Genomic DNA, 25,433 nt, shown 5'->3' with positions numbered 1-25,433 from the left:
GTAAAAACAAAGCACAGTGGGGTTTGGATTCAGTGCTGGACTGGCGCTCGGGCATAATAGCGGGCAGATGCCTGGAGGACCAGTGTCTTCTTTTTTGGGGACCGTTGGGGTGTTATTTAGGTCATATTTTCCTAATATATATATATATATATATATATATATATATATATATATATTTCCTATAGCTAGGAAACATTATTTGCGGTCAGACAGTCACACTGTAAAAACATTTGGGAAAAATATAACCCAATTTTGGATAATAAAAAAAAAATGGACCAAGCCATCAATTGGGTCAATATGACCAACCTTCTTGCATTGTATTGCACAAACCAGTCCAATTTTATTTTTTTCTACAAAAATAACCCAGAAAGTTGGGTCAAATTGACCCAAGTAGTAGATTGGGCCATTTTTGACCCCAAACTGGGTTATTTTGTACCGTGGTGTTTTTACAGTGTTTGTACAGGAATGTTTCCTAGCTAGAAGAAAATGTCGCTCAGCTGGCGTCAGTGAGGCGGGAGGAATTAGTTGGCTCAAACTATATTTTTGTGGGGTTACTGTACAGAACTTTTGTAGACATAATGCATTTCCGCTATGATATATTGAAATTGTTAAGAAAGGACAAAAAGTAATGAAAATCTTTATTGCTCTCAAATTGGGAGGGTACTTGGATTTATTTTTTATGGGTGCCCCTTTCCAAACAAAAAAATGATCCAGAGATTCGAACCTAGAACTGTGATGCAGATGTACAAACCACTTCTCCACCATGTTGCCAAGCAATACAAGGCCACACAATTAGAAACAGGCGTCTGTAAGATGCAATGCAAGTTCTTTAAACAAAATAATAAACATATCGTATTTTTTCATAAGTCGGGTGTACCTAATGTTTTGTCCCGCGTGGCTCCATATTTAACAAGTGACTTTGCGTGGGGAAGGCGTCGTTAGCCCGAGCTGCGGAGAGGAGGGAGGGGGGGGTGCGGGGGGCGGAACCACATCGTCCCCTTCCGCCACTCCTCCGCAGACCACCTCCATCCCAACCCTCCCTCCCTCCCCACTCGTCGCCGGAGCACGACCCTCGGCTCGGAGCTCACCTGCGGACCCAGGCGAAACGATTTCCACGCGTCCTCTTCCCCTTGGTGGTCCTCCATCGTCGGCACACCATGACGTCAGGGTACCAGGTAGCCGCTGAAGCTGAAGGGAGGTTTGGGTCGTGAGGAAGACGAGGAGGAGGGAAGGGAGGAGGAAGAGGAGGATTCTCCGCGGTCCTCGTTGAACACCTTTCGGTGAGGATGAGGATGATGGAGGAAGGCTGGCTGCTGATGTTGCTGCTGGCGCTGCTCGCCATTGCGGGAGGTGAGTAACTCGTGCGTCCTTTCCTACCTCCATCCATTTAGGAATTCAAGATTTTCGTCCGTGTAGTCAGTGTGGAATGTTTGGGGAAAGGGAAAGAGAGGAAGAGGAGTCAGTGTCTTTTTTTCCACGTAGCGCCATATACATTATAATGATGTTTTGAGTGGTGGGAAACCCAGTATAGATTAGACGGACACACGCAATGGCTTTATGATAAATGCACTGTCACTTTAAATGTGGATCCAGTGTCACAGGGCCACAAAAATATCCCAGCATTGATTTATTAATGAGGCTTTTAATACACGGACTGAAAATGTTTTTAATACATTTTAAGATAGTGGCAATGTGGTCAGTGTATTTAACATAATTGCTGATATCTTTTGAATATTCTATATTGCTTTCATTAATATTGTAATACGTTTATATGAGTTTGGGCTAGAATGGAATATTTTGGTATTTAAAAAATGTGAAAGGGTTTCAAGTTTCCATTTACATGACTTATTTGTAATTAATTTAGGAGTTTTAATATAGTTCAAGTTGTATATTTTTAATTGTGTAACTAGAGTAGCCTTAGCTCATACGTTTGTAAAATGGAAAATATATTTAAAAATATCTCGGCCATTTTGATTTTTAATCCAAATTTGATTGAATTCAATGTGATATAGTAAACATTCAATAATTTATTATATATGTGAAACCTGTTGAATCTGTTTGTTAAATATATTTCTTCATTTTTGTTCATTTATATATATTTTTAAATATTTTTTTAGAACTTTAATTAGACATAGAAGTAACTATTTTGTCGGTTGGAATGCAGTTATTCTTAATGAGAATCAGTTCTAGATTGCCTTACCAGAATAAAGATTTACTTAATAGAGATTATTACTGTTTTTAATACATTTGTATTGCATTTAACATATGTTTATGTATTTCCTAAGTTATTTTTATCCAATTGATATCATTTTAATTGACAATAAATATTTTGTATTATTTTATTTCAGCAGAAAATTGCATTGTGCACACTGCAAGAACTAATAGAATCAGTGCATAATGTGAAGTTATTTTAGCTTTTAAAATAGAATGTGTTATCGCCATCCCACACATCCTTCCATTCTCTGTCCCTCATTAACACGGAGGTCTCGGACTTGAGTGGGCAGGTTAATCAGAGGCAGGTTGCGCTAGACAACTTCCTGTCATCAAGGACAAATGACACTCAGCAACGCAGGAAATAATCAAATAGCAGCATAGGCGTATCTAGCCCATTTTTAGGGGCGCTGACGCACCTTTAGAGACAGTCCAAGCACTGTCCAAATTTTAGCAATCTCACCCTAGATGGATTTTTTCAACTGTTCTTTTTGACAAGCTGGAAACTTGCTAAAAACACACAGTATTTTGTTGAAATTGAATATTTTAAATCTAATACACCCCTTTTTCTTATAAAAATGGTTTGATCCACCTCACCTATGCCACCTTTACTTTTGAGCGCAAGAAAAGCATGGACAACCTTCCTATCATATGGCGTGAAAATGTAACGTGCTTTAAACAGGATATGTGGCAATTGCCTTAACTTTTACATTTTTATTAATTAACATGAGCTCCCATTTGCTTAATTTCACCCGGTGGATGACTGACGACCACTCCTCCCCAAACCCCGCCCGCATCCCTGACAGCGCATTTGTAGCACCTTTAAACCAAAACCTCTGATCCTCGACTTGTTCTTGTATAGCAGCAGATACATGCATGCTTAATGCACTTTTGGAGTACTTACTGTAAGAGGTGTATAGAAATGATACTTCCTCTATGTTGTTACTAATAGAATGATTTACTGGCAGTGAGGGAAAAAGGCATCACCTTAATTGGTCCTCAGGGAATCGTGTTCAGGAGTTTCACCCATGCTCGATCTGTACTGGGACACCGCTCTTCATCAATCAATCTGAAGCGTGGCAAGTGGCCAAGTCGTCGTTTTAACAGAGACATTTTGGACAATTCTAACGACAAGAATGGCACTTGACTAAATTGCCTTCATGGAATATGAAGAAAAGGAATGAAAAATGGCCCTGCGAGAAATGGGGAGACTCGGAATGGAATGGATGTCGGAGCTGGCAGTTGAGGGGCGGTGTCCGAGTCGCTTCCAGAGGCGGGATACCACCTGTGTGGAAAGGAAGTTTAAACGATCGGCTGCAGTCCCTTCTTCTCTTGCAACATTGCATTAAAAGCAATTTCAACATGTCGAAAGCTGGCGATGATGTCATCTAATTATCAGATTACAGGATGGCGTGTCGCTGTGTGAAAGTGCGCACAGCCGCTGCATTATCCTGCTTCGCTGGATCCTGTGGATAAAGGGGGATAAGTCTTCTGTTACGGCTCTGATGCGGCAAGAGGCTTGTACCTGGGGGGCTTGCAGTCTAGCTCGTTCGGAACTCCTGTTTGCACGCCAGAGCAGCACACGTCAGTTGTCGCTGACAACATGTCGTACTTCATTAGAGGGCAAAATAGTGTCACAATCCATCAAACTGAATTTAGGAGCCCGTAGTTGAATCAATACATTAGTAGCGAACAAAAAAGGTTTTCGAAACAAGTAAAGCAAATAACACGCAAAGGTACACGGTAAATGAAGTAGAAACAAAAGATCAAGTCGACAGAATAAACCAAGAAAAAAAAAAATAAACAGAAAACCGTATCTCACCAAGGATTACTAGTAACAAAAATCAAGAATAGGAAACACAAAAAGATATGGTAGGAAGTTAATGTGATTCAATAATCCAACGGTGTTCTTCTGGTCGTTCTGCGGCTAAATGACCTGCTGGTCGTCATGGCAACCAGGTTTGCCTCAGATGGCTCCACCCACCAGAAATCACCCAGTAAGATGGAGACAGAAAAAAAACTGACGCTGCGTCAGACTACAAGTCTTAATGCTCAGTTTGGATTTTACAGGATGAAACACGAACTTTGTGCATTATCGTTCACGTTACATATTAATTGCAAGCCCAATTTGTCTGGTGTGCGAACCAAATGCGTCCCCAAAGTGAGCCACATGTGCAGAAGAGCCGACGTCACTCACAACGTAATGTTTACCAAAGTATTAATGCGGATGCAGCAAGTCGTGATTGTGTAGCATGGATTTTTAAATTTTTTTTTCAAATCAAAATCAGCAAAATCTTTAATGACTACTTTCCCTCTCCATCGTCCGCCATGACAATTAAGTTGGACACAAGAGCCTGAGGTTACATTGCAAAATAATTTGACTCATATCCAATCTCGGAACAGAGATGAAAGTGACTTGAGTCGGATTTGTAAAAGAAAAAAAAAATCGTAATTGAGTAATTCGCGCTGTCATTAAAAAAAAAAAAAAAAAAAAGAAACATCTGATTTGGGTCACATTTGTTTGCATTCTGAATGTAGTCTTGGGTGATACCCTTACATGAAGACAAAAAGAGTGAAGAAAGTGGCCAATTTTAATATTTTTTTTTTCACAGATTAGAATGAATATAAACCCATTTGTGCGTGAAGTTTCGCTATCTGAGAGTAAAACCTAATGCTAATTTTTGCTAGCCAAGGTTCTCAATTGACTGCTAGCATTAAAATAGAAGGGGAGTGTGAAAATAGGATTATTCCGGCAAGTTACTGTGATGTTAGCATACTACTACGTGCGCAAAATAGAAAAGAGGGAGGAGTTCAACGACTATATTTTACGATCGTGCTTTTTTTTTGGTTTCAATTTTGGAATGAGCGCAGCCCAGTGGAGACATTTATTGCACAATTTTGAAGTTCAGGGTTTGACTCATGGCTTTGGCTTTGGCTTTTCCCCTCGTGCCAGCAAAGATTTTCAACCGGTCCTCTGGTGTCTATGAAGAACCTCGTGAAATTTCAGCGAGTCACTGCAGTGAAAAAGATCAGATCAGGAATCCCAATTCTTGTCGATGCTTAGTTTTCAGTTTTTCAAAATTTCCTGCCGTTTGCCAACAAATGGGCATCTATAAGTGACAGATTGACGGCCCTTCCGACAGAGTTGATGGAATGCCGACCTCTGCTCTGAATTTAAGCTATCACCTCAGTTATTACGCTGCGGTTCAACACGAGTGCACTGAACAAAATGCTCCCAAAATCAAATGTGACTTGAAGCAGCATCTGACAAAGAAGCAGAGCACTAATGAGTCATTCTTCCTTTAGGGTGAAAATCTGATTAGCATTATTATCCTCCCAGATGACAAACATGTGCCAACACATGTTGAGAGGAATATTCGCAATGAGCATAGAAGCCTCACACACTCGATCAAGGGGAAACCTTCAAAACGCAACACATGCTTTCAAATGATGCGCGGTCACGTTTGCGTTTTATCACGATGGCGGCGGCGGCGGCCACGCTGGCATGGCGGAGCATCCCGTTGAGCTGAGACGAGGCAAACGGATGGGACGTTTCACGCCTCGACGCACCGGCGCGTCTCGTCAGGGCGAATACATGTGATCACGGGAGACACGGGGGGAGAATTAAGTCTTTAAATTAACCGCCCAACACGGGCCACATTTCATCCTGAAGACTTTAGCGTCGGTGGACGAGCGCATATGGAGTGGCGCTGGCATTCGCCGTCTGCTCGAGGACACTCAAGGGCATTTCAGCACCTGTTTTAAATGTCGTCGTATGGGGATGTCCACCGCCCCTCCCTTCCCTTCCTCTCTCTCTCTCTCCCCCGCTGGGCCATGCATAATAAACCGGTCTGTGATGCGATGTTGACCTTATGCAAGGGTTACTGCATGATGACGCCAACATTAAACAGTGGGAACCCCAATGGTGAATGCCTTAAAACGCGTCAAATTTGGAGTTGGACTTCTGTAGACGTCAATTCAGCCAGCATCAAAGGATTAACTCAAATGATCAGGATCGTTCATCTGAACCAGGTGTGTTGCAGCAGGGAGAGATGGAAAAACAGGCAGTACACCGGCCCTCGAGGAACATGATTGAGTGGTCCTTATCACAAGCCCCTCAAACCTCTTGTCAGAAAACGTTTTTCTTCAAGACGTGAGCACAAAAGCTCCTAGTGACTATTAAGCTGCGCCACTTGACTGTTGTTTTTTTTTTTTTTTTCTTTTGTGCGTGCCAAAGTCCAGCTTTGTTATTTGAGTGATGGCGGATTGCCTCCAGTAGTAGCAGCTCTCCGCTTCGCACAATTTACTTTTCTTTGAATTTGATTTAGGATTTTTGAAGCTAGATAACACTTTGTCACCAGCACTGAATGTACAATGAATCTTTATATTTCCACACAAACTCCAAATAGTGATTGTATTTCCAGATTGAAAATGTCACGAGTTGCTCACAATGTACACAAGAGGTGTCAGGGTTTGGGTCAAGGGTCACGGGGGTGAGCTGGTGCCCATGCAGCTGATTCCTGGTGAGAGGAGTACATCATGGAATGGTCGCCAGCACAGATAGACAAGCAACCGTTCACGCCTGCATTCACACCAGTGGACAATTGGAAAGCTTCAATGAACCTCTAACATGCATGTTTTTGGAATGTGACAGGAAGAACACGTAAACTGACATTTGAACTCGGGGCGTCTCGAGTATGAAGCAGAAGCGCTAACCACAATCGCAAAGCGCCGCCCGTGTTTTATTGTACGCCGCTGCACAGTACGTTTTTATTTAAAACTAAAAAAAAATGAGCTTGCCGCACTGTGACGCCTTCCACTTTTTTGCGTGTGTGCGAGTGTGTGTGTGTGTGAGAGCGCGAGAGACAACAAATTATTTCCCCGTCACCGCTACAAGTTCTGCTCAGTCAGTCAGACTGTCATCACTGCTCTGCTGCACCACTGATCTCTGCAGCATTTCAACAACCTACACACAACCCCCCCCCCACCCCCTCCCTCCTCTTTCTTTCTCAGCATGTGTGTCTGCATTCACTTTCCGTCGCCCTTTTTGGAGCGACTCCCAACGCACTGCAGTGGGATCACATCTGCACGTATGGGCCTGCACGTGCACACAACAGACGTGTGTAACGAGTGTGTGCGCGAGAGCGTGCGAACGAATGCGCGGCCGCGCTGACCCAGGAGATTAGGAGAGCGCGGCAGAGGGAGAGCAGAGGTTTAATAGAAATTTAAGCGGCCCTCAAGAAGAACCAGATAAGAGGAAGAGTTTTCACTTGGGCAACGTGGTTGTTAATTAAGATTTAATGCGCTTTTATTGTCATGAAACGCCGTTAAAGGCTTTATGTGAACTTTGAACTCGAGATTGAATTCATCACAGTAGCAACAATACCATTGGTGACACGCTACAGCGATGGGAAGCTTTCGGGGAGAGAAGCTTTGATTGGATTGGTTCAATTGAGGTGAAAGTGGACGATGGTGTGTTGAAAATCAAATGATTTGAACAATAGTTTGATGGTTACTCATTGAAATTGTTACGAACATCAAAGGTGCAGTATATTTTCCATGAACGTAGATTACATCCACAAATCAATAATAACAGCAGTCAACACATTTTGACATTTTCAAATTTTTTTGGCGCAGATTCAGAATGTACCCTCGTTTCTTTTTGTAGCATATCAGGTTTTCATAATAATCATCATCATTGCCATCATAACGGTACAATATATAAATTACAACACGTCAAATCCGTGTCGTGCAAGATTTTATAGGTCAAACTTAAAAACAAAAAATGAAGATAGCTCAAAAAGACGATACGGTAGAAAAGCATTTTTTAAACCAGTGGTTCAGAATACATTTTGGGACACGTAAAGCAATCTTTGATGACAATTAACTGTTGACCGGTGTAACTGACGGCAGTTAAAAATGACATTAAAAAAAAAAAAAGTTTTTTTTAAACCCCCCCCAAATTCTTGAAATAACACCGAGCGTTTTCCACAAAAACACTCAACTCCCCTGACTGCAGAATTGTACGGTGAGGTTCACTGTTCACTGATTTTCCAATTGTCTGGGTTTAATGAATATGATACAACAGAGTAGTCAGCGTGGATATGGCCAACTCCAAAAAAATGGGGAGAAATGAGATCACGTGTCCCGGTGAAATGCATCACCGTGCGTCACTGTACGTTTGGTGTTTAAAAAGTGTCAAAAGGTTCAACCTTGGTCTCGTCAGACCACGGCACATTCTCTCACATCCATCCGGGAGATTTAAAGAATATTTTCATGTCTTTGTAAGATAAGGCGTTCATGCTTCCACACTACTCAATATCTCAGAACATGAAGAAGGAGATTGTTGTCACATGTACTAAAGAGCTAGTACTTGCCAGAAATTCTTGATGCTCTTTTAATGTTGCTGTAGGCCTCTCAGGATCCTCCCTGACCATTTTTCTTCTCAATTTTCAAGGGTTGCCTGCAAAAAAAGACCCACAAAATTAAATAGTTTTTTTAGACAGCATTAAACCTTGCTCTTTGCAAGAATATCATTGCGTATAAATACAGGAGAGCATTCTTTTTTTGGGTTCATCTCTACCCGTGTGCTGCTTTATCCTGCACTTCTGTAAGCAAATTTCCCTGTGGGGATGAATAAACATTTATCTTATCGTATGCATATGAGCAGTCATCACATATGTGCACCCCGCAGAGTTTGTTGACGCCACAGACAACAGATCCTCCGCATCCAGTTAGTGCACGGTGGCTTGGCTCTGTGCGATAAAGCGGCCGTGCGCACGATCGATATTGATATCTCCCCTCTGTTGGCACCACACAGCCAACTGGACGCTGCCAGTAGTTCACTGGATGTGCAGCGTTATTGATTTATGAATATTAGAGCAAATAATGAGCCCTGCTGCGGCCAAAAAGCCTCTCTAGGCAAGTACATAGCAGGGAAGGCAGCTCGATTTTCATCATCGCCCTCATAAAGAGATGATCACTGTAGTCTAATTCTATTTAACTCTCATATGCCCTCATTTTTTCCATATTTGTGTAGACCTTGCAGTAATAATTTGAACCCATTTGTGCGTTGTGTGAGTTTGGTTGTGCACGCATGGCGGTGCGTAAGTTCTCTCGCTCCGAGGTCTAATGGGAAGTCCTGCTGAAATATTCATAGTGTCACATTAAGTTTGCAATATTTGCACTGGGAAACAAGCAGGATCAGACCTTAGCTAGCAGCCACATTACAAGCACTCCGCTCAGCATTAAGCGTGACGCAGCCGCACAGACAATTTTTTTTTTTTTAGGAGGAGCCACTTAGTATTTTAGATACAGTATCTTGAACCCAGAATTGAAGCCCCCATTTTGCAAGATGTAGCATATCTTTTCTAAACGATTTGCGTGATGCTGCCACACAAAGGTACCAGTGATAGCCTTGAGTAAATATGTGATGACAACAATAGAACAGAGGAGTGACAATGCTGCGGTGTCGCATGGATAGCTGCTTCCTCTAAAAGATGTGAGTGGGCGACATTAAAAGGGAATGACAGGAGCTGCTTTGATTGGCTGTGTTCACACCCACAACAGCGCAATCACACTTTTGAAAATATCAGGACTTCAACACATTTACCAAATCACTAAAACGTATCAGAGCAGATTTTACGTTGCATGCCGTGATGGATTTGCGTGAAAATGTAGCCCTGAGACTACGACTCGAATGTCTCTCAGGCGACAGGAGGCCTTCGTCAAAGCTGAACTGTTTGTCCATCTGTTTGTTATTTAGGCTACATTGACACGAGGTTCCCGGAGGTCATGACAGCCCCATTTTCACAAAATGTAGCCCGGTGAGGGATTTTGGCCCTCATTTTGCCCCATTCTCAAGTTTATTTTTTTTTTTAACCATTGTGGCGAGAAATGGGGCTGCCGGTGCCGACAGGAAAATATAGTAAACACAGCTTGGGAGTATCAGGCATGTTTTTTGATTTGTAGAGGGGGATGATTGACACCTGCATCTACATGTATGTCCAGATTCTTACCAAAAAGCAACGACTTCTTCCTTGTCCAGCCTGTGAAATATCTTGTCACGTCACCGCCCTGCTTGTAAAGAAAACACTTTCAAGTATCCTCATATGAGTTTGAGCACGAGCCACATGATGAGCACTGAGATGCAGGGAATGTGTTCTGCTCCATCACTGTTTAAGTGGACTGCTTCCTCCTTCCTGTCTCACAGTGCTCTTATTGCCTTGAGCTTCGGGGAGTATTGCACATTAGTCATATGGCGCCGTAATACTTATTTCCCCCATGGATATGTGCACACAACTGGACTCATATCGGCACCCTCATGCCATAAATAAAACCAATGCTTCACGTACACACAGGCATGCCGACAGGCCTCGTATTGATGATGTTGTATTAGCCAGGGAAGCGCCGATAAATGGACAGCGTCTGTCAGCAATACATTCAGAGTAGATTGCGATAACAGGAAGAAGGAGAGCGGGGATAGAGACAGCCAGTAAAAGAACATACAGAGCCGTCTCGGATGTTGTAAAAGGATGGAAAAGAGTGCGGAGAACACAAGGTTGAAAAAGGGAGAAGTAGGGAGGGGGAAGCCAAGAAGGAGAGTTGCGTGATGGGGCAGGAATAGAGTCCTCATTGATCCCGAGACAGAGGCTATCATTCCGCTTGGCTGAGCAAAGCTCAGTGCTGCAGGGCAGCAACCAACGATGAAGGGACCGTCGGATGCTGGGGAGGATAATGCACATGAATATGTGCAGTGACATGCGGAGCAACAGTGGCGCTTGCAAGAAGACACGTAAAATGATCCTGCTGCATCCTAAATGGCAGAATGGAGTTTCTATCACGTAACATATTTAAAACTATAACGATACTGTTGAATTTTTTCAATTTCATTTTAAGTGCATGCGCAAAATAAAAATCCGGATGCAGATAGATTTTTTTTAAGTAGATGTCTAGTCAACTACAAAAATGTACAGGACCTGGTTCCAGATGATTTTATTTTGTGCAACCACTTGACGAAAGAAGTGTACACTGAAAAAAATGGTGTGTTGAATTTACTCAATTTCATTTTGTCAAGGGGTTGCACAAAAAAAAAAAAAGATCGGGATCCAGATATATTTTTAAGTAGACGAGTGAAATAAAATGGAGTAAATGCAATTAAGAAAAACTCTCTTCAGTTTTGGGGTACAATGTGTTTCAGCAGTTGATCACACCACGTAGGATTTTTATTGTCCTCTGTGTAATATTGATTTCTTTGATAGGAATTTTCTGAACGATTGTTCCTTTTTGCGTCTGAATTTGAATTTGGAATATATATGTATTCAAGCTGCTTATTCTCATGAGTATCGCAGGCGTGCGGGAGCCCATCCTTGCTGTCTTCGGGTAGTAGCCGAGCTATAGCCTGAACTATGCTTCCATTACAAAATATAAAATATGTGGGATGTTTTTCTGCTGTTTAAAAAGTATAACACCAAGTAGGATTCGTATTGTCTTTTGCTACGGCTGATAAGCAGCCTTTATTTAGAGGGATAGTTTACAAACCGAAATGGATGTTGTGATGGGACTATTAAAAAAAAAAAACTTTAACACACAATTTCTGTAGGAAGCCTAACCGTGAGAGAAAATGTTAAAACTAAATAGAGTTATAAATAGGACTTAGCTTTTGATCATTTTTTTTTTTAATTTCCTTGTGAAAACACAACGCTATTATTCACAGTAAGTGTGTGATCCCATTAAGAAGTCATTAAGTTCTCCAGAGTGTGTGAATCAGTCATCGCAAGAGATGTTTGTTTTCCTGCCTGGCTGTTAAAAGCTTTTAATTGCAGGGTTGGGATTGTAACGCCGTTGACAGTAACGAGGGAAAATGTGAGGTCATCATGACAGCGAGAAGACAGGAATTGTGTTTTCGGTGAAACATATCAGAGCTGCATGAAGGTTCAGTTTCATAAGTAGCACGTTGCTTCACCGTAGCTAACTATGTGCTGTCATTGCAGGCAGCCTCGCGGCTGACACGGAAGAGCGATTGGTGGAACATCTTTTGAATCCCGCCCACTACAACAAGCTGATCCGCCCTGCCACCAACGGCTCGGAGCTGGTGACCGTGCAGCTCATGGTGTCGCTAGCCCAACTCATCAGTGTGGTGAGCACGAGCCTTTAATTGCACATCTGATAATCGGGGCTGAATGACCAAAGAGCTTTTCGTTGTCGACAAAGTGGTGGATGATCGAGTCGAAAAAGTAGTCTTTGCAAAACATCGCATTTTGACTATGGCTTGTTGCTTCCCTTCACGCTGCTGATCATGTTCCGCCGATAGAAATCTTTTAATGGAACCAGTGGCCAGTGATGCTAACTGCTATTTTCATTCACAGCCATCTTATTTTCATACTCTTGAAGACGTTATCGCCTTGTTGGACAGGTCCTTCGCTGCTCAACAGAGTGTTGCCCAGCGACGGCGGCAAACAAATGAGACGCAAATCCTCTGTAAATTGGCCAATGAGATGCCACAAACGTGATTAGCAGCTAGTCAATTTCAAGCATTATACGTCAATGCAGAGTAGTAGAGTCAACTCATCAACTAGTCGATTAACTGTTCAACCTTTATCTGCGACAATCATTTAGTACAATAAATGACCCATTATAGCTCAATAAATATTTTCTTTTTAGGAAAGTACAACATTAATCGTTTAGTCTTCTTTTGAGGAAGTGACAAGTACAAAACTAACAGTCCGAATTAGAATGACTTTTGATAGCCAGGAGCTGAGCTGCACTGTGTTTGTTTACAAACTAGCCGCATGGCGAGCAAAATCCAGCAGCTTTCTCCTAATTATGCTGCATTAGCATTGTGCAAAATGGTCTCCAATTTGTGATAATTCAAAGATAACGAGTACATTTGGAAAGCATTAATGCGCTAACGCCGACTACTGCTATTCAACACTTAAATTGATTTTCCCAACCGCAAAAAGTGATTAATGGTCAGCTATTCTAGCCAGAGCTGAAAATGAGGCGGTCTAATGATGTAATTCCCAGGAAATGTGAAGTCAAGTGCTAATTAGCCACTCTAAAATCCTTATCGTCCCACTTTGATTGAATTTAGTGCAGTATATGAGATCCTTGCGAATAAAGTTTAACTCCGCTGATTTAATAAATCTGATATATAATATCTTTGTGTATTTAAGGAGCTTTTCCACTCTGACGGTTATCCTGTTTTATAGCAAATCATCTAACTTTGCTGCAAAGCTCTGCATACATCAAATTGTTTAGTTTTGGAGATTGAAGCACATTTGAGTGAATTCCCTCGTAGGAGTTTGTTCAAGTATCAGCCATGGAATTCACCCAAAATGACGGCATCACACCAAAATGGCAGATTTCCTGTTCATTTTAGGGGAGAGATTTATCAGATTTTTTTTGGAGTGTGTCCTGTTATGATCCACCAAATTGGATGTGGATTTTGTGAATCTGGGCTCAGGGGCTAATTTGTGCACTTTTGAGTGAGTTTTGCAAGTCTGGACAAACCCGTAAAAATTCAAACATTTTTATGAGGAGACACACAAATAGCTGCATTTTTGGCAAGTCAAGGCGATTCATTCGTTGAAAGAATATAAAATGAACATTATGCTGCAAGAAGTCTTCAGGCCCTAATTAAACTCCCTGTTCATTTTCAGGCCACTGAATTTCATTTTTACAATTAAAACTGGTGTCAGGGGCTAATTTTGAACAAATTTCCAGGCTTGCTATTTAGTGAAATATAAATGTTGTGTTCAGGACTCCTAAAAATAAAGGTTAACTTGATAACTAACTAGTTATTTTTTAGGTATGTTACAGTTAGGGCAGGATGATAGCTATCGTGACATAAACCTAGGTGGTAAAATTATAATGAAAGCATTTCTGAATGCAAAACTTAAGTGACTTTAACAAAAGAAAAACAACAACAAAAAACAAAGATGTAATGTGAACATTTATGATGTAGATCAAAGGTCAAAATTAAAACTATTTCAGCTCTTAAAAGTGCAAGCAAAAATACAATAGATTTTATTTTAAAACACCTTTGACCTTATAGGCGCCGTTCTCCTGGTTGAAGTTTGTATGCAGTAACAGAGAGGCTGTATTAGCTGGCGGGATGAGTGACTGTTTGACATGGGCTGATTTCAAAAATAAAATTTCTGCCGTCAGACGTTCGTGAAGACATCGTCAGACAAAGGCACGTACGACGACTTTATCAATAGGAGTAATCGTGATTGGTCGTTACGTTAAATCTATACCGTATATCCCACACATCCCTAATTCGAGCCCCCAAAAATGTTTGGTTGCAGAATAACAAGCGGAAAAAAGGTCCAACTCTAATTTTACAATCATCTTATAAAGTGGTTTGTTTGTAACAAGTATCTCCTGTTCTTGTCCGCAGCACGAACGAGAGCAGGTGATGACGACAAATGTCTGGCTGACACAGGTGACCCTTCACTTTTCAATACACAAACGTGCACACTCACATTACGTCTAATGAGGTGAAAGCATCGGAGCATTTTCTTTGTGTAGACTGGCCAATGTCGAAACAACGCTTAAATGTCAACATATTAAAAGGCGGCTTGTCAACAGACAAATCAGCGGTTCGAAATTACTCCTCAAGTAACACTAACGTGGCCAATATCAAAATACAAAAGCATAGTAGACCTAAGTGTTCAAAAACAACACATAAGTTTCATTCGTAAAGAATATATTTAATATTACTGTAAACTACTGTAACATTGCGCACAATGTGAACATTAACACTGTCCTTAGATATGACAATAAAAACTTACAGATTCAATGAAAATGTATAGCGCACAAAAGTCAAATAGAAATCGTAACTAAATGAGTGTTTGAAAACTGCTTGCTTAAATTTAAAGACTTTCAAAGCGGCGCTTACATCCTTCCATTGTCCAAAACGTTTGGACACCCCCTTGTCTTAAATGGTAGAATCCGGCACAATACAACAGATAAGTGAACAAAGCAAACATCTGTTTTTCTTATGAAATCTAAAAATATATTCTCATGTCTCTCTTTTCCACTGGGATGAGAGAATGTGGATGTATCATGTCACAAAAGAGGGTGTTATGACACAGTGGGTGAGATGTTAGCTATAGGAGTATTATTTTTAGTCATTCAGCATGTGAAAGTGGTAACGAGTGTGACTGTGACTGAGATTTGATTTCTGTTCAATTACAAGTAAGAAAATATCAATATACCAGTAAAACTCTTGTAGAGGTATTTATTGTTTGTGGGTGTTCATTTCTTCCCCCTCTGACAAAAAACAAAACGGAGCATTTGTCAATGAGCACCCAGATTTTTGTTTCTGACAGCGAAGCGTACAAACAAATTAGGACAATGTGTTCAACGTGTACATAAATATGGATCCACACACGACCAATAAATGGCATGTAATTTCGACATCATTCATAATTGGATTATTTACAGATTGACGCACTTTAACAGCTGAGCGAGGGTAAGGATTTATGACAAGTAAGCGAGCGTGGAATGGCCATCGGTGCCGTTTGGATGAGAATGCCGGGGAACCAAGGCCGCCTTGTCGCGAGCCGGGACGAATGGTGATGAGCATAATGTATCCCCGTTGCAGCATGGGGTTGTAAAACACATGGTTCCGGGGCCATATACCACACTAAGATAAACAAAAAAAAAATACGATGGATTCCAAAATAGTCACGTCAGCCGTTTCTAGTTTTTAAAAAAAAAAATTTCAGGCAAAATAAATCTAAATCTAAATCAAAAATAAATATGCATAGGAAGGGTGGCTCGTTGCAACGTTCAAGTCTTTTTTTTTTAACCAAGGTGACATGTAGGATATGCGTGCAATAACAACACTGATTACAATTTAATCAAGCAGATTGCTTTGCCGCGTGGGCTCAACCCTCCCTTGTAAAATCAAACTGGACGACTGCGAGTTCGTCAGGCTGACATCACGGCGAGCAACGCCTGATGATTTAAAGAAGGATAGACAGACTCTTTCCTCTCACCTGTCAGGATGTCCTCACAGCGTTGATGTGTGACATGGTGCTTGTGCTCTTGTTTTGGACCTCAGGAGTGGCAGGACTATCGCCTGACGTGGGTCCCCGAGGAGTTTGACGGCATGATGAAGGTCAGGCTGCCCTCTAAGCACATCTGGCTGCCTGATGTGGTGCTCTACAACAAGTGAGTGTTAGAAAAAAAAAAAATCAAGAAAGAAACTCATGCATGCATGCTCACCTGCACATGCTAAATGGCGGGCATTCATGCAGGGTAACCTCTCTACCTTAACTGCTCTCAAAGCACTTTGCCTCGTTTGTCCATCCGCACACGCAAGTGGACACACACTGCTTGGTGGTGGTGGTGGGGGGGGTCTGCGAGGTAAGGTGCCAGCCTGCTCATCTGGAGCGATTAGTAGCTCAGGCACATGCATGAAAACACTTTGACACCACCTGTACAAGCTACAGCTCTCCATTTACAATAGAACACATTTGTTTGGATATTTCTCCCCATTGGATAGAGAAATTGCTGCACCCTCAAACTGTCGCCATGAAATCTTTAATGGGCAAATACATTAATTTGAATCTACAGCACTTTGACTAAGATGAACATCATGAACAGGGCACTGCATTTTATGGAGATATTTTTTGTTAATTATCTACCTGCACTCAGCGATTAATTAGCTTGCACATCATGTTCTTTTATGTATTCATCTTTTTTTTTTTCCGTGTATACACTTCCTTATCAACTGTGGCAATTTGGACACATGTCCCTACTTTACATTCTATTCCTGATTAAAAGACACATTTATTGAGTGGTCCATTCCCATCAATCATCTAGTGTGAATTACATTTTTTTTTTTTTTTTTTTTTTTACATGCCCAGCCCATGTCAAGTCAAATGAGAATAGCACCGGTGAAAAACTAGTAGAGGCCTCTGAAAGGAAAGAAACTGAAACTACAGATGCAAGAAGTAGTTAATTATGTAAAATGTAGTACTTTATATAAAACAAACTACAGAACTGTATATATTATAAATTAGTTCACCTTCTAACCTTACCTGCCCTTGAAAAAAAATCACCTTGCTAGTTTTGATTAATCCAGGCTGCCTGTTCTAAAGCACTTTCAAAGTATCAGAATAATCTCTCTTGACAGCAGTTTTTAAGATTTAAGCGTTTAAAGTATTTGATTTAAGTCTCCATGACACAGTTAAATGACTTTTTCATTAAAGAATGTGCATGTATTGAATCTAAAGAAACTTAATTCAAAGTTTCCCAAGCAAGGCTCAGCAACAACAATGAAGGAATTTAAAATTGTACATAAAAAGCAGTAGATAATGTGAAAGACATTTGTAAATTGTTCTGCTCGTATTAAATGAACTCATTATTAAAAAGACCATGTTGTAAACGTGCCACTCCAGGTGTTCTGGGTGGCTTTAAAGTGCATTACAACGTGGCTGTAATTGCCAAAGAAACGAAGACGACGAGCCCTCAGCCCTCTGTGGGTTTTCACGACGATAAATTAAACACATTGTTTCTGGTTTGGGTGCCCAGATTCACATTAAAATTAAATGTCATTCTTCTTTGGTGCATGTTGTGGATGCCAACAACGTTTCATGGATTTTTGTTGAGCAGTTTTTAAGGTATGACGTGCAGATGCTAGTATTTAGCTAGGCTAGCATTTGTATTTAATTAACCGCATTACATGGGGAACATGTTAAACAACATGTATATACATTGAAACTCAGGCATATCATTTGATAAATTCTATCCACTTTTGACATACTTGTTGGCTACAAGCGTAAAGTAATCCTGGAAACACTACCTTAAGACAACTTCAAGTGCCGCCATTTTAGTTGAGTCACGTTGTCGACCACTACAAACGAAAAGACTACAAAAACATAAATAAAAGCAAATTAAGATGCTCACAAAATAAAAGTCTTAAATTTAAACCTAATTTAAAAAAATATAATTGCGTTATGTATTTGTTCCGTATATTTAGGAAATAATAAATTAAGTAAAATTGGGATTTTTGCTGAATGTTACTTTCATGACCATTTAAAGCCACCGTACTCCTCGGTGCCAAGGCCCCTTATAGCTGACCGTGACTATGCCTGTTTAAATCAGAAAGTCCTGTTTGGGTAATCAGCATGCTAGGTTTTGACCGAAAGACAGGAATTATTATTTGCATAATTATGATTACATTTTCTTTTCTTACTTAGTTTATTCAATTAAATTCTTGATTCATGTATTTAATGATCTCTACTCCAGCCTTCTTGTGTGGAGTTTGCATGTTCTCTCTGTGCTTAACATTAATACCAGAGCTGGGCACTTGACCCTTTTTTGCCGGGCAACCCCCCGCCCTTCGGCCGCTATCTCGGTACGTTTCTGTCCTCGACCCTCCAGCCTTATTCATAATAATCGTCAGTCCCCGACCACATTCTTTTGCCCATTTCACGAGTAGGCTCATCACACGCACAAGGCCGGACTAAAATTCACCTCTGTCCTTTGTTAATCGAACCTTAAATGTCTTAAATGTCCCCCGCCCCAAAAATGGGTGACCGGAGGGCCGGACCGTTCCGCCCCCGGGACGGACTGCCCAGCCCTGACTTCTATTTAACACTTTCATATTCACTTTCATTAAATCCTAGTGTTTATTCAGTTTTAGAACAGAAAAAAAACTGACATGACAATCAAGGAGCAAAGCTGTGCAATTTTATGTCATAGCAAACTGCAACCACAATAATAAACCTACATTGACAGCTCTCATATTAAATTCTGTTAGTTTGTGCAGCGGTATCTAGAGGTGAGGTGGCCAATGAGTGCATTTCTGTGTGTTCGGCTTCACGGCTTTGTCTCCCTGTCTGTGTGTATGTTGCTATATTTGGTGGTCTGTAAAATCAAGCTCGCTGAACTGGTTTTGCATAATGAGATTTGTCATGTTCCACTGTTCTCAATGCTCATGAGGGAAACACGGCCTCCTGTCAGACTTTTTAGTTTACATTATAAATGTTTCAGGGGAGGCAGTCTCACAGTTTTGGCGTTTGAATCTGTGCTCTGGCCTTTCTGTGCACTTCGAGTTTGCAACTTCTCCCCATGCTTGTGTAGGAGTTCTTTCTATACTCCAAATTTCTCCAGATTTCTCCCATATTCCCAAAACATGCATGTTAGGGTCATTGAAGACACTAAATGTGCAATTGGTTTGCGGTGGACACTTGGACACCGCCTCTTATTCCTAAAAGGATTCAGAGGGTTTGATGTTCGCTGATTTCATATGAAAAATGATGACATCCACCACACATTTCAGCAAAGCGGAGAATCTGTCTGCCTGCACTTTGATCAAATCCATCAAAACCGCATTTCACAAAACTTAGACCAGTTTTTAGATGGTCTAAGGCAGTCATGGGCAAACTACGGCCCGGGTGCCACATGTGGCCCGTTAAACGTTGTAATCCGGCCCGCCGAACCTGTAGAAAATTAAATGAATAAACCTTTTTAATGTTTTATTTTCCCTGTAATTCTTATGTGTTCCCAATAGGGGGCGCATTCTAGATTGATTGACTTTGTTGGAGAGGAGCCTCTTTACGTTTCCACCCATCTGCTCCTGGTCCGGCCCCTCTGTCAAATTTTAGAACCCATTGTGGCCCATGAATCAAAAAGTTTGCCCACCCCTCGTCTAAGGTGTGGTCTACTTTCTGTCAACAATTTGTGACCCAAATAAGGATAAATGATGTTGAAAAAGTTTGGATGGATATTTCATAGAAACTCGCCGTTTACTTCTCCCATTTCGTTCCCTCTCTTTCAGTGCCGATGGCGTGTACGAAGTGTCGTTCTATTCCAACGCGGTGGTCTCCTACGATGGCAGCATCTTCTGGTTACCGCCGGCCATATACAAGTCAGCCTGCAAGATCGAGGTCAAACATTTCCCCTTTGACCAGCAGAACTGCACGCTTCGCTTCCGCTCGTGGACCTACGACCGAACCGAGATCGACTTGGTGCTTCGCGCCGACGTCGCCAGCATGGACGACTTCACGCCAAGCGGCGAGTGGGACATCATCGCCTTGCCAGGTCGGCGGAACGAGAACCCCGCAGACCCGGCCTACGTGGACATCACGTACGACTTCATCATCCGCCGTAAGCCCCTTTTTTACACCATCAACCTCATCATCCCGTGCGTGCTCATCACCTCGCTGGCAATCCTGGTGTTCTACCTGCCGTCCGACTGCGGCGAGAAGATGACGCTGTGCATCTCCGTGCTCCTGGCGCTCACCGTCTTCCTGCTGCTGATCTCCAAGATCGTTCCGCCCACGTCCCTGGACGTCCCCCTCGTGGGCAAGTACCTGATGTTCACCATGGTCCTGGTAACATTTTCCATCGTCACCAGCGTGTGCGTTCTCAACGTGCACCACCGCTCGCCCACCACACACACCATGCCCCCGTGGGTCAAGGTGGTCTTCCTCAACAAGCTGCCCGCCTTGCTCTTCATGCGCCAGCCCAGGAATAGCTGTGAGAGGCAGCGGCTACGCCAGAGACGGAGAGCCCAGGAGCAGAAGGAGGGCGGGCGCAGCGGGGAGGCGGGAGCCCTGGTGGTGGGGCTCGGCTTGGGTGGCAGCGGTGGCGCGGGGGTGTCAGGGGGGACTTCAACGGGAGTGTTCGCCAAGGAGGACGGTGACCCTTGTACCTGCTATGTGAACAGAGCGTCCGTCAAACAGTTTGGAGGGGACTTGACAAGCACGGGAGGGGGTTCCATGGACGGTCTGAACAGGGCGAGAGAGAACCGGGAGGGTGGCTCTGGGAACCGGGGGAAGCAAGCGGCAGGAGGTCAAGCTCTCACTCAGGCCATCCTGGCTCAAGCCTGCCCGGGCTTTGAGGAGGCTGTGGAAGGAGTGCGCTTCATCGCCAACCACATGAAGAGTGAGGATGATGACCAGAGTGTGAGTATCATCTTTCTGTGTCTCTTTACAGCCTGCGCTTTAAAGGCCTGAGAGGGATATTGAGACATGAAAATAGCGAGCAAGGTTACATTAGCCACTCACTTGCGACATTTCACGTAGCTGTAATGATGATGAGGTCCAATTAGTATTCAATGTCATTATTTTGGTCTCAAATCAGACCGACTGAACCAGGAAGCGGCCTGCCAACATTTGGGTGGACAAACAAATGCGGCTGTCCGTGAGTACTCTTCGCTCTTGATAACTCTGGAAACTTGCCGAAGGTCTTCTCTCCATCCCATGAAACTACGGCTCTTGTTTTGAATCTCATTAGACTAATCCGAGCATAAATCTTTCAGTGTAGCTAAAGTGAAACAATCACGGTCTACTTAGGATTCAACACTCCTAAAATTATAGCACAGTGTCATGACGCGAGCTCGCAGGAGCAGAACCGATGAAAAGGCCGACATTTACAAGAACTTTACCTCAAGGCTTTTTCCGGACAACGCTCTCGTTGCGTCTGCGCTTCAGTCCGTCATTCATCTCGTTGCCATGCCAACCCCTGTCCTCCCACACTCCTTTTACCTCCTTGATCCGTCATCATCATCGTCGCGAGGGGTGTCGCTCTCTCGCTCCCTCCCTTCCATCATTCTCGCCGCTCCCACGTCCTTCCCGTCATCCTTGACTCTTGACGAGACCTCATCAGCGCCGTGCGGAGGAACGCGTCCCAGCTTGCATTAACCCCTCACCTCCATTAACCAGGCCCGTGCTTCACGGCGGAGGGAGTGTGATTGAGAGAAAATGACAGGGTCTGGAGAACGCAGTTCTGTTTATCCGTTGAGCCGCTTTCACGCAGAGATCCTGCAAAATGGCAGCATGGGAGTCATAACAGATCTGGAATGGAGCCGCCTGTGCCTTTTACGAGCCTCGTTCACACTGTTTGTCACAGCCGTTTCCCTGTCTCACATTTCTGTGTGAAAAGTACCAACGAGGAACGGAAGGGCAAGTTCGCGGCTTCGTAGATAGTATCAGAGCCCTAAACTGCTGGCCTTACATTTAATTCTGTTTTTTACAGAATAGCTACACACAAAAATCGATGGGAATGTGTGAAATGGGCTTCTGATACTACGTTCAAAGGTGGGTCAACTTTGTGACCCCATTATGTCAGTGCTACTCGTAAAGATCAGAGACGTGAAATAGAGCTGCAGCTTTTGTAGGAAGTGTTAAAAGGGCTTTCGATACTACCTCTGAAAGTAGAAAATTATCGGGTCAACTTTGTCGCTGCATTTTGGTCCCATTTAAATGAATGTGGAAACAACCCCAAATGAGGGATAATGTTGACGTCGTACCCTCGTCCGTATCGGTGGTCAGGAAAATGCCACCTTTTAAAGGGAGTTTGAAAGAGGCCGACTTGTTAGCACGTCCGCCTCACACCTCAGAGGAGCAGGGTTCGATTCTGGCTCCGGCCTTCCTGTGTGAGCTTTGCATGGTCTCCCTGTGCCTGTGTGGGTTTTCTCCGGGTACTCCGGTTTCCTCCCACATTCCAAAAGCATGCAGGGTAGGTGAAGTGAAAACTCCAAAATGGCCCTAGGTGTGATTGTGAATGGTTGTTTGTCTACGTGTGCCCTGCAATTGGCTGGCAATCAGTTGAGTCTGTCCCCCGCCTACTGCCTGAAGACAGCTGGGATAGGCTCCAGCAGCCCCCGCGACCCTTGTGATGATAATTGTCTTGGATAATGGAGGGATGGCTGGATGAAAGAGGCTTCTGATACAATCGGAAAAAATTACAAGGTCAACGTTGCCCCCCTATTCCAGGCCTTTGCCGTTTTTCCAGGAAATGTTCAGCTTTTATAAATAGGCTGAAAGAAGTTTCTGATACTACCTCTGAAGGCAGAAAAGCGACGAATCGATTTTGTCCGGTGCCATTTACAGTATACAGAACAACAACATGAAAAATCCGAAAAATGTCCGATTTTAAGGGCAGTGTGACAGAAACTTCCGAGACTACCTCCAAAGGCGGGAAAAACTGCCGAGTTGATTTTTTTCCCCTTATTTCATGTCATTGCAGTTCCCACAGAATCGGTTCAAACGAAACATGAACTGACACTACCTTCAAAAGCAGAAAATTCCCAGATTGACTTTGCCTTCTTCCCCGTTTGTCCACAGGTGAGCGAGGACTGGAAGTATGTCGCCATGGTGATCGACCGCCTCTTCCTGTGGATCTTCGTGTTTGTGTGCGTGTTCGGCACGCTGGGCATGTTCCTGCAGCCCCTCTTCCAGAACTACACAGCCAAGACCATCCACATGCCGGGCTGAGCGTCCACACTCCACAATGACGCTGACGGGACAGGTCCTCACCGCCCCGCTGGTGGGAGGGGGTCTTAACTGGCTCTGTCGGACAGGAAGTGAACAGCAGTCTAGGCCCCTCTCTAGGTTATTTTTTTGCAACTTTTTTTCATGTGGGAGGAAGGGAAAACACTCATCCCGTACTCCCCGCTCGCTGTCAGTTCTCGCCACCTCACCGCGACCGCTTCATCGGCTCGTGACCCACCCCCACCCGCCAAGATAGGCCGCTGTCAGGTCACAAGGGGAAAGGAGGTTCCGAGCATATCACGGTTCGTCTAGTTTTAATTTGACCGCCATGAACCGACATTGTATGTTCTATCAGTGCAATAAAGAAGAACTCGTGCGACTGATACGGTCGAAGGAATGTGAAGAACAAGACAAAGAGAAGATTATATTGAGAGGGATGTGAGGGGGACCTTACAAGCGGAAAACCACGCCTCCTTATAATTGGGGACGGACATTTCAGAGGGGAGAAAATGGACATGAACGAAAAGAAAGGGAGTCTGAACAAGGAAAGGGCGCTAATATGTGTTAACTAATTATTTAAAAGTCAAGTCCAAAAATGTTGATTTGCCATAATTGATTTTTTTTTTTTTTTTTTTGATTGACGTTCCTTTCATTTTCTTTCCTTGCTTCTTTTCTTTCCTTTTCTTCCCAGGGCTTCCACTAGCCTTGTTGTTCCTCATCTTCCTTTCCTTTTCTGGCCATGTCGCCATTCCTCGCTTCCATCCTTTTTTTTCTATTCCTTGACACTTTTCCTCACTTTTCTGAACTTGTCTCATTGTTTCTTGTCCTCCTTTCGGTTTCTTGCTTATGCCTCTTTTCCTTAACTACTTTTCCTTTTCTTGCTTTCTACTCCTTTTCACGAATGACCTTTCCTCTTTTTTCTTTCATGCCCTTGCCTGTTTTCCTCACCTTGCCTCTTTCCTTCTGTTCTCTCATCTACTCCCTCTTTGCCTCACTTTTCTTTCCTTAACTTTATTTTTCCTGTTCCTTATTTCTTTTTCTTCCTCTCTGTGCCTCTTCCCAACCCCCTTCCTTCCTTGCCAATCTTCTTTTCCTCAGCTACATTTTCTTTTCCTCTTTTCTTCAGCTTCCATCCGTTTTCTTCAAATGCTTCTTCTTCGTGCTGGACTTTTCATTCTTGTTCTTTCTTTACTTGTCCACACCTCCATTTCCTCTGCACTCCCCCCTTCCTTCTTCCCCTTAACCGTATGCAAGCATACTCATATTCCAGTACATGACCACATCTTCCAGACAATACTGTAGAATGCCATATACTCACCCCCACTTCCTATATGAATCATCTTTGATATCATCTTTCCAAACATATCCCTTCTTATTGGATTTTCAAATGTAAAAGAGAAACATTTCATCTCGGGAATGCCCGTTTCTGCCGGAGATCCACATCGACCGCAAGTCCTGCGGCAGACGAGCAAAAGGCTTTCTTCTCTTTTTTTTTTCTCGGGTACATGCTGTAGGAGAGGAAGTGCAGCTGAATGAATTTTTCAATAAACAAGAGAGAAATGACAAGAGGATCAACTCTGGCGAATGAGTCACAGAATCTTAAAAGATGGCAGGAAAGATGCCAAATGACAGTGAATTATATACATTGCATAGCTACATTAGAACAGTGGGATGAAGGCCCCTCGCAAGAGCACAAGTCAGCTTTTCTCTCAAGGTTTGTATCGCTGATTCAGGGGTTGGGGGAGTCATGAAATCACTAAATCATATTAAGCTGTGAGTTTTGACACTCATGCAGAGAATGGGACAATTTCGAGACGATTCCTGAAGCCATGGAGATGTCTCTCTTTGACCTGTCCACGCTCTCTCCTTTTTTTCTCACTGATGCTGCCATTATGAAAAAAAAAACCCTCCCTTTCACCTTCCCAAATCCTGCATACTCCCCCACCCCAATAATGGCCGTCCAATAAAGGTTGTAGGTTCAGATTA

The 25,433-nt window shown here is 42.9% G+C and overlaps 1 protein-coding gene and 1 long non-coding RNA gene across 4 annotated transcripts in view; one reads left to right on the top strand and one right to left on the bottom strand.

The window, feature by feature from the left end:
* Positions 1 to 1,439, bottom strand: part of LOC148328957 (uncharacterized) — a 13,171-nt gene extending 11,732 nt beyond the window's left edge. For all 3 annotated transcript variants that reach the window (XR_015845657.1, XR_015845656.1, XR_015845658.1), the window contains exon 1: positions 1,089 to 1,439. This is a non-coding gene — a long non-coding RNA (uncharacterized LOC148328957). The remainder of the gene's footprint in view (positions 1 to 1,088) is intronic.
* chrnb2 (cholinergic receptor, nicotinic, beta 2) lies at positions 1,018 to 25,433 on the top strand. Its single transcript, XM_088307392.1, has 6 exons — positions 1,018 to 1,350; positions 12,204 to 12,349; positions 14,612 to 14,656; positions 16,283 to 16,392; positions 20,009 to 21,137; positions 23,301 to 25,433. The coding sequence occupies exons 1-6, from the start codon at positions 1,287 to 1,289 to the stop codon at positions 23,448 to 23,450; spliced, it is 1,644 nt and encodes a 547-aa protein (XP_088163518.1). The 5' UTR covers positions 1,018 to 1,286; the 3' UTR covers positions 23,451 to 25,433.

The sequence above is a fragment of the Idiotropiscis lumnitzeri genome, chromosome 10 (genome assembly GCF_059441095.1).
Source record: "Idiotropiscis lumnitzeri isolate Australia: NSW breed Sydney's pygmy pipehorse chromosome 10, RoL_Ilum_1.0, whole genome shotgun sequence".
NCBI lineage: Eukaryota > Metazoa > Chordata > Actinopteri > Syngnathiformes > Syngnathidae > Idiotropiscis > Idiotropiscis lumnitzeri.
The sequence above is the reverse complement of the archived record's forward strand: the minus strand, read 5'-3'. Positions and strand labels throughout refer to the sequence as shown.